A 9964-nucleotide genomic window follows, 5' to 3' on the forward strand; every position below is an offset into this window, starting at 1 on the left:
TGGATGGGAGGGGAGTGTGTGTGTGTGTGTGCGTGTGTGTGTGTGTGTGTGTAACAGCCACAGACAGGTTCCTGCAAACAAAGCTCGGTCTGTACTGCCACAAGTACAGAGGGGACGAGGGAGGGAGGGAGGGGGGGAGGGAGGAAGAGGTGGATGAATGAGGGGAGAGGAAGGGGAGGCAGCCTGCAGCCCCCTGATCCCCTCAAATATCCCCCTCGATGACAGAGCTCGGCCGAAAGAGAGGTGATGAGAGAGGAGAGGGAGAGGGGAGAACAAACGGGAACGACAGGGAGAGTGACGGGAGCGGGAGAAAGGAGAGAGAATGCCCCTATTTGTTAATCAATCGGCCGTTTCGGAAAGGGAAAACTCTGAAAATCCCCAGAGGGAGGAAGAAGATTTGGAGGGGGGGGGGTGTTTGACAGAGGAGGCGGGTACCTCCAACTCCTTCAGCGAATCACGGAGCTTCTCCGGTCGGCGGTTCCTGGGGGTCCACGAATAGCCTCGAGCTACGGAGGGAAAACACAAGAAGAATCTATAAAGATCATGTGACTTGAACTTTTAAACACAGACTAAAGAGAAATATATATATATTGTTTTCTTAAAAAGACCCTCATGGGGATTCAGAAGAATGTGGCAACAAAGACCAGAGAGGGTAAAAGGGTTGAACTTAATATCTGAGGAATAAAAGGTGCTGACAAGACGCTCAGGTGGAATAAAGAGATGCAGGTACATGACGCAGGCATCCCACAATGCATTGGTGAATCTAGATGCATGCAGAGTAACGGTTCATCAACAGAAACGTTTCATAACTTCTATGATAATTAATAGTTTTTAATCAAGCAAAAAAAGCCGAAACATTTGTTGGTTGCAGCTTCTCAAATGTGAAGATTTGCTGGTTTTCCCCGTTTTCATATTGATGTAACTTACTTTCTATTTTCGGATTGTTTATCAGACAAAACAAGCAACTTGAAGACGTCACCTTGAGCACTAGAAATATGCAATTGATGTTTTTAATTTGTAAAATGTATAGACTTAATTGAAGATACAATATTTGCAGCACTAATTTCAGTTCAATAACAAATAATCAGTCTTTTCACTGTTACATTGGAACCCCTTCATTCCTCAGGACGATCTAAAAGTGTCTTTTTATATTTTAAATGTTTATTTTTCATAAGCACAAGAATAAAGCATGAAAAATACACAAAAACTGAACAAGAAAACACACAAAGTGATTCAATAAAGTGACCATGAAACTCATTGAAAAGCATCAGATCATTCATGAGTGACTTCAACTTGAGTTACTCACACGTGTTGAATTCTTGAAGAAAACTTAGTTTTTCTTGCACGTGTCAACGGTGAACAGAGAATCAAAAACGAAAAAAAAAGTCTTGATGACGAACACAAACACGTGCATCTTCACTTAAACATGAATATTTAAAACACTTCTGCATAAAAAGTCTTGTACTTGTCAGCGTGAGTCCGAAGTGTGTTTGTGAAGATGTGAACTATACGACTCATCAACGAGACTTAAATTAAACTCCACGAGTTGTGTGAGAGTTTGTAAACTGATGTTTTCATATAAGTTTTGCTGTTTTTAAATGTCACATTTACTTCAATTCATCAAGACTTTTCTCTGTTTTTGTATTTTCTGTTCACCGTGGAGAGTTCGAGGTAACACGAGGAGAGTAACCGTTAAAGAAATGATGATTTTGTGGGTGAAGTATTCCTTTAAGGTTCCCTATAGATAGTTACTGAGACACAAACCCAGAGAGAAACCTGATTATTTAAGATATTTAAGGATGAATTTATTAAATTAAATGAACAAAACATGTACTTTTATGTTGGAAACCTCATGTAGAACTATACAGAAACTACATTGATGAAGTTATAAGTTTTATATTTCAGACCACCTTATCCCCAAAGCAGCAAAAGTCTGAAATCTGCTGCTTACAGATTGATTTAGCTCCACTAAAGAAAAAAATATTCTACTGAAAGCAGAAACGTCCCTTCAAAACACACACACACACACACACACACACACACACACACACGCACACACACACGCACACGCACACGCACACGCACACTCACACACACTCACACACACAGGTCCTCGAGGAGAAGCGAATATTTTAATCGAGAGGACTTTTGGCGCTCTTGAGTTGAGTTATCTCCCAAATGCAACCTCACAGTCAGCAGGCACGTATCTCAACGCGTTACCACGCCGAGGCCCCCTCCTCATTTTAATTCCCCCCCCCCCCTCCATCTCTAGTGGTTAAACACAGGGAAGGGAAGGATGTGAAGGAGAAACAGCTAATTGAATTTGTGCATCTGCTTCTGCCCACGCAACATACATGAAGTTCAGTGGGAGAAAAAAAAAAAGGAAGGAAAGGAAGTCCCCTATGTGTTTATTTTACAGTCCTTTTCATCTTAACTGAAACGAACCATTAAGGAGTGGGATTCTCTATTAAGAACGAGTGGGAAGAGGAGGTAAACAGATGCATGCAAATGAGGGGGGGGGGGGGGAGAGGAGGGAGGAGGGAGGGCAGGGGGATGAGTGTTCGTCTCCTGATAAGGGTGTTTGTATTCCACTACTGGGTGAAAAGCAAAGAGAGAAAGAGAGAGAGAGAAACGAAGGACGTGGGACAGTCGACTGTGGTTTCTAAGAAGATGGTCATCCACTGGTAAAGGGCCCACACACACACACACACACACACACACACACACACACACACACACACAGACAGTGGATGATCATTCTTTGAGTTCTGTTGAGAATGTACCTTCACAGAAACCGAGTTTCTCCTTGTAATAGTGATGCTCCAGGGGATTTGCTGCAGAAAATAACAACATAAAAAAGGGGGGTTAGATTTGGAATAAATATGAAAACAACACGTTAAATGATTGTGTCTTAAAAACTAAGCTGGGGCTCAAACATCTCCCCTTTAGGTCCGCGGGACCTTGTTGGTAAAGTGTAACCCGTAAACCGGGCCTCGTGGCCCCCGGTCACTGGCGAGGAAGTCAGCGGCCCGTCTGGTGGCCGGCCTCTCTGGCTGCCATGAACACCTTCCAGGATTAGTAGTATTAATCAGATAAGGGGGGGGGGGGCAGGCAGGCCCAGACATGGGCACCTGCTCTGGGGGATGAGGGGGGGGGGGGACCCTTGGAGCTGCTCCAATGAGCCTGGGTCTACCTCTAGTGGGGAGACGAGGAACTGACATTTCAGTTAATGAAACTGGACTTCACAGCTGTTTGTTTTCCAATGATGCTGATATCCATCAACAGATACACACTACTGTTTTAACGTGTTTAACGTGTTTCTGCTGTTCAACCCACCCTCATTGATGTAAATGAGGTGGACAAAATAATAGAGACAGTATAACACTTGAAATAGTTTGAACAAGAACAAACAATTTAAACATTCATGAAGGTAAACAGAGTTTAAAAAGCTTCTGGAAACATTTTCTTGATCAGCTTCTTCCTACATTGTTACTTCACACAACAGATTTCTGTGTTGTTTATTTGTCCTGTTACGTACTTCGAGTTCAGCAGCATTTGAATCAGAGTCTGATGACAGTTGATTAGTTTAATCAGTGACACACTAATATTCCACTATTATCCCAAAATGACAATATTCTGAATTTGATACGGTTCATGTAAACATGTGCTGGATTCGCCTTTGTTCCATGTAGCGTTTTCAGATTAAGACATGTGGGATATGCCGATATTATTCTGGTTTAAGAGGATTGTTTTTGTACATGTATACAACACATTCGGAATATACATCTCAATTAAGGTTTTTAGGGCATTTTGCCTGTTTACAGCTCTGTGGGTTGTACACAAACCAACAGTTTGCAAGCCTGTTGCACAACTATGACAACAAGGTTACAACAACGGCAGCAACATGCCTGCAGCTGGAAAGGGAGAAATTAAAGTTAAAGAACGTAGCTGCAGGACGTACGTCGTGGGGGGGTCTTGCATTAATCGGAGTATGCAGGGTTGCATATAAACGGGAATATTTGTGCAATATTGAGATTCATTAGCCATGTGAACAACTTAGCATAATAACAAAAGAGTTTGTGGATGTAAACGTAGTCAGTGTCAATTCAATGTGATCAAACTACACTCACACAGTTCTGATTAAGTAGATGAGCTTTTTTTGTCTCTGGTAGAGACCTGTCAATCACCGTGTAGTCCCGCCCTAAAGCATCCCCTGCTTTATGGTCTGTTTGACTCTAAATGGACCATAATGTACTAAATGAACATCATGCTGTATTGAAGAAGACTTGAAACTAGAGATTGAGACCATAAACTCATGTTTACAATGTTTACTGAGGTAATAAATCAAGAGAGAAGTAGAGTCATTTTCTCATAGACTTCTATACAACCAGAGGAGTCGCCCCCTGGTGGACACTAGAGAGAATGCAGCTTTAAGACACTTCAGCATTGACTTCACTCTGCAGAACCGGAGGTTGACGTCTGGGCTGAGCACATACAAAGACGTTAGATGAATGCAAAATATCAAACAAACATATTTGAATGTAATCTAATGTAATCTACTATAAATGCATTTCGTATCATGACCTGAGCTACCACCACACTGCCGTGTGAAAATGTGATACTTTTGGATGGTGATTCTGCTCCCCTCCTCTTCCTCCCCCCCCCCTCCTCCTCCCTCCACTCTGATATCAAGCCACACTTTAGTAATCCTCCAAATGAAAGGATTTGGAGCGAGAGCATCGTCTCTCCACTGAAGATTGGAATGAAAGAGGAGGCAGCTTCTCAGATGAGAGAGGAGGGAGGGGAACCCTGTGATGAGAGGGGACCAGACATACTGTACATAAAATGAGAACAAACTAATATATATATATATTTATTAAATGAGACAAAGAGGTGGAAATCAATGAAAGGGAGGCAAACATCTGAGACAGCACAGTAATAAAAGAAAACATATGAAGGTGGAGAGACACTAAGAAATACACAGAAGTGATGGAAGAAAGCAGGGGAATAATAGGAAAGATATTTACTGTATGTCTTTAAAAAGAGAGAAAGAAAGGCACCATAGTGTTTATGCACTCTCAAAGAAACGTATGATACAACTTAAAGCTGCTCTAATCAACATTTTATATTCACAATGGATCAAATGTGAAAGGTGTCGCTCAACGTGACGAACCCAGAGAGAGAATTTTAGCTTCGTTGAGCTCATTGTTTTGGTTTTACGGCCCACAACTCTGATCGCTCTCGTCATCTCTGTTACAGCAACATTCCGCGGTCGCCATCTTGGATTACGGCCGTCGCCGTGTTGGTTTTCTTCCGCAACCAATTAACATAGTTGGACTGTGGAGCTGATGCTGTCATTTTCTCATAGACTTCTATACAATCAGACTTCTTTTTGCAACCAGAAGAGTCGCCCCCTGCTGGTCAGTAGAGATAATTCAAGTTTAAGAACCGAAGGTTCTATTTTTGTTAATAAATCCTCTTGTTGTTTTGCACCCAAGCGGACAATTTTTTAAATTTTTATTAATGCAAGTTTCAATAAATGTTAAAGTGCCAGTGAAACTGAAATAAGAGTGTCTTTAGCTTCTGTATTGGGATGTATTCCCCAGTGCAACGGAATATTTGAGCTGAGTACAGTTACAAGAGGGATTTCAAACAAATCCTTCGTATTTGATTGGACTGCTAAGAAGTGGGCGGGCTTTGAACGTCGTGTGACACGGAGCTACAAAGGACTGTTGCTCCACACACACCTCGTACCAAAAGTAGCTCAAAGTTGCAGATTGATTGAAGGATGGATGTCATGATATTATTGGTTATAATTGTTTGGAACTAGCTTACGTAAACACACGTTACATTTTGTTTTAAAGGAAAAAAATAATTCTTGTTTGTTATTCCATATATTATGGAATAGGTGCACAATATGAGGGATTTTTATAACTTATTAATATACAAAGAAAGAAATCATACATGTAAAATTACTTTAAATATATAATTGTGATGGATGAAGACATTTTATATCCACTTTATAAACTCTAATATATATTTTCATTTTTAAAAACTACTCATGCATCTAATTTATTACATACATTTGGACATTTTGGACAAAGATTTAGTCACCTTATTTTGAGCTGTAATTTTAGGAGTGACGAGTCAGCATAATTGTGAATGACTTTCCAGAAGTTGGTACAAATCAGTCAGCTGAATCTAGTTTTTAAAGATGCTTCACACAGATGAAGACGAACATGTCGCAACCGTCCTCGAGCAGCACTGTGTCAATTTTATAAATCTTCCAGGGAAGAGACGGCTATTCCCTGGGGGCGGGTTTGGGGGGGGTGATCTGAGCACTTCCTGTCGGTAAGAGAAGCCTCCAGGCCCGAGGCAATATGAGGCTGGACTACATGGGGCCTCTTGCTATGTGATCCAGGAGAAAGTCAACAGTTTAGTTTCCCCTATCGCTGTGTGTCAGGACCCCGGGTCAACAGGAACACCGTCAGAGTAAGAGATAGAACCACGGAGGCCAAATAACCTGTGTGTGTGTGTGTGTGTGTGTGTGGTATGTGCATACGGCTTTAGGGTGTAAATCCTACATACTAATAGCCTCTAAGTGTGGTGAGACCCTGAAATACTCAGGACCGATGGTTTGTGTGTCCGTGTGTTTGCGTGGGAGGCCGAGTAAAGCCCTTCTTCATATATAAGGAAATCACATACGTCCCCAAAAAAACAAATAAAAGACAAACTTATCTTAAACACAAACAGACATCCAATACAAACACTATTTACCTGGCTCTCCTTTATCGTAGTACTGATAGGTGCCAATATCTGTATCTGTGGGGCGAGAGAGAGAGAGAGAGAGATGAACATCTAGCTGTCAGGGAAAAAGCAGAAGACAGATCAGCAATTTCGCACCGTGGGATAAACAATCGCTATCAGCCGGTGGCCTGTCCCGTCTGCCAGCACCACAGTTTAGATAAGAGCCAGTGAGGGAGGAGGAGGAGGAGGAGGTGAGAGGAGGAGGGAGGAGGTGGGAAGGTGGGCTTGGGGGGTCCGAGCCAGAATGGATGGAAGAGGAGGGGTAAAGGGGTATTAATAAAGACGAGAGTGTGCCGTAACCCACCTGAGGGACAGATTTAAACACATGCAACATATACATTTAAATGTAGACACACACACACACACACACAGACTCAGCATGCAGCTACAAAATCATATGACCAACACACACACACACACACACACACAAACTGCTGAGCGGAGCCTTTTTATTTTGTCAGTGTTATTCCTGCAGGCCTCAAAACCATAAGCAGCCAGACTCGGATTCGCCCAACACATCGTTTCTTTATCGCTCCACTACTGTTGCTGCTGCTGCTGAGGCCGGGTCACACTAATACAACAGGAGAGCTGATGGCACTGGCACGCACACACACACACACACACACACACACACACACACCACTATAAGTAATGGCTTAATGTCACTTCTTCCATTTCTGACACGGATAGTGATTCTATAACCTTGAGTATCCGCCAATACCAACCTTTTATTTCTATTAAACAACAACTACAGCGTTCTTAAACCGTTAAAAAGCACTTAAACCTGTATAAATATTATGAAAGTGACTTTAAAGAGTCACTTGTTGTGTCAAACCTACAAGGAATTAACATCAAACACGATGCTCTAGGGATGACGGCAAAAAAGCAAGAGACCCTCAAACTGACCTGAAATAATACAAGTGCACATAGTTCAGGTAAATAATATGAATAAACAGCAGAGAGTTGACGACGGTTGCACTCGTGTTGCTGTGCATGAACATCTTGACAGCTGATGTAAAAGGATCGGATCAACAGCTGATCTTTAAGATCGGGTTCTTCCTGATTCTAGTTCTCCAAACATGCATTTAAATGTGTACATGTAGCTACTTCTGAGACATGAAACCCGACCCGCACAAAAACAAACTACAGTGAAACAACAACATATAAAATACAAACTAATTGAAGATTTTAAACTATTATTACTTGGAGTTCAAGTAACAAGTGTAAGAAGTTAAAGATATGATTCTCAGGAGGACGGATGCTCATGCTGCTCTCCGTCTGCTCGACAACAGCAGCACAGAACAGAGTTTACTCACAGCATGTTGCTAAACGCATGACTTCAAGCATCTGCGTGGTGCTTTAGTTTGTGTGATTAGTTTGAGTGTGAAAACCTTCTTGTGTCAAACCCCAAACAGTTAGCAAGTAATCCAAACTCTAGTCAGTCTGCACTAAATCCTAGAAATAAAACTAGTCTCTTCTAGAATACAAGACAAACAAAATCTTTTCTGTCTTCTTGTGCAAAGCAATTAACTCACAAACTGTGATGCTGCTTAGCAGATGTCTGCTGTACGACACACACAGCATACATGTGTGTTTATGAATCCATATTAATGTTGTTTTTGAGGATGTATATGATGTAAGGGGGGGGGGGGGGGGGTGATATGGAGCGTCACACCTCAGCGACCAGGCCTCTTCGCTCAGATGTATCCCTCCACGTATTTCCAAGATAGCACAAGACACACAAAAGCAGGAAAGAGAACAAACAAATAAGGATATGTCACCGTCACCTGGGATGTACACCCTGTCGTACCTTTGTGTATTAACACACACACACACACACACACACACACACACACACACACACACACACACACACACACACACACACACACACACGCACACACACACACACACACACACACACACACACACACACACACAGCCTCCGAGAGACACTATCTTCGTCTGCAGCTCAGCAGACTGTGAAAGACAAGACAGAATGGAAGGGAGGAGAAAACAAGAAAATGGAGAAACAGAGAATTTCCGTCTGACAAGAGGAGATGGACTGATAGGTGGCGAGCAGGAAAAAACACACGAAAGTGCAAGAAAAGTCTAACTTAAGCCCCGCCCACTCGGCCCCACAGAGGAAGCATTGTTTTAACTTTAGTTTCTTATTGAATGCATGATGGAGATGGTGTGATGTGCAGCTATAACTTAACATGCACTGATCACTGTTTACTGATATATTTTCTTTGAAGGGTAACTTTTTCAACCCTATTTCCTCATATTTCTAACATTAGCCGAGTACATTAGCACGTCATTATCTAGCGTTAGCACGTCTACGCTACGCTAGCTACTGAAGGTATACTGAATGTGTTTTAATGATTGTAACAGTGAATAAAGAGGAACAGTGTTTCATTGTCTTCTGTCACTTTTACACTTGATCTGTAGTTTTTAGCTTCTATCTTTATCGTTTTGACCAGTAAAATACGAAAAATCTCTCAACAGTTATAGTACAACGTTAAAACTAAATGGGTTACACAAAAGAAGAATTATGATTATAAGAATTATAGGATTGAAATAGAATAAATACAATTATTTACAAAAAAACTAGTGTATGGTCTTGTGTGGTTATGTGAACCAATTACCCTCCAAACAATGTAAAATAAACATCAATAGCATGAGAATTTGAAGAGCAAAGAGACAGAGTGAGCATTGGTGCTGACTGAGATGCCAGATTGTTAAAGTAGATATAAGGTGAGGAGGGGAGGAGAAGGTGTGAAAACAAAGTGAGTGATGACAGAGAGAGCCAGAGCAAGACGGAGAGGTGAGAGGAAGAAGAAGAAAAGAAAGAGGGAGACGAGGAGGAGAACATGGGGAGAAGTGCTACCTTTGACTTGGAGTGAGCTCTTGGTGGACCACAAGTGCAGCTCAGCCAGGCAGAACGCCATCTGACTGGCGAGGAGTGAAACCCGAGTCTGTAAGGAGGGACGTGATTCAGGATCAAGAGAAACACAACAGATGCATATCTCAACGAGACGGCACAATAGATTGACATAAACAGGTCTGAGGGTCAAACAAAGTATGCATGAAGGCACGCGTGGTCACAGTCACTACCTGACCAGGTACACACTTTTCTATCGTGAGGTGAAGTCCC

At 42.0% G+C, this 9964-nt stretch overlaps 1 protein-coding gene across 1 annotated transcript in view; it reads right to left on the reverse strand.

The window, feature by feature from the left end:
• wdpcp (WD repeat containing planar cell polarity effector) overlaps nucleotides 1-9758 on the reverse strand; it is a 55621-nt gene extending 45863 nt beyond the window's left edge. The window contains exons 1-4 of the mRNA XM_076104190.1: nucleotides 9698-9758; nucleotides 6778-6822; nucleotides 2784-2834; nucleotides 436-506 (exon numbers count right to left, since the gene is read on the reverse strand). Coding sequence (XP_075960305.1) covers nucleotides 436-506; nucleotides 2784-2834; nucleotides 6778-6822; nucleotides 9698-9758 — 228 coding nt within the window. The remainder of the gene's footprint in view (nucleotides 1-435; nucleotides 507-2783; nucleotides 2835-6777; nucleotides 6823-9697) is intronic.
• Nucleotides 9759-9964: the final 206 nt, after the last annotated feature.

Source organism: Anarhichas minor, unplaced genomic scaffold (assembly GCF_050575085.1).
Source record: "Anarhichas minor isolate MPS153535 unplaced genomic scaffold, ASM5057508v1 ptg000029l, whole genome shotgun sequence".
NCBI lineage: Eukaryota > Metazoa > Chordata > Actinopteri > Perciformes > Anarhichadidae > Anarhichas > Anarhichas minor.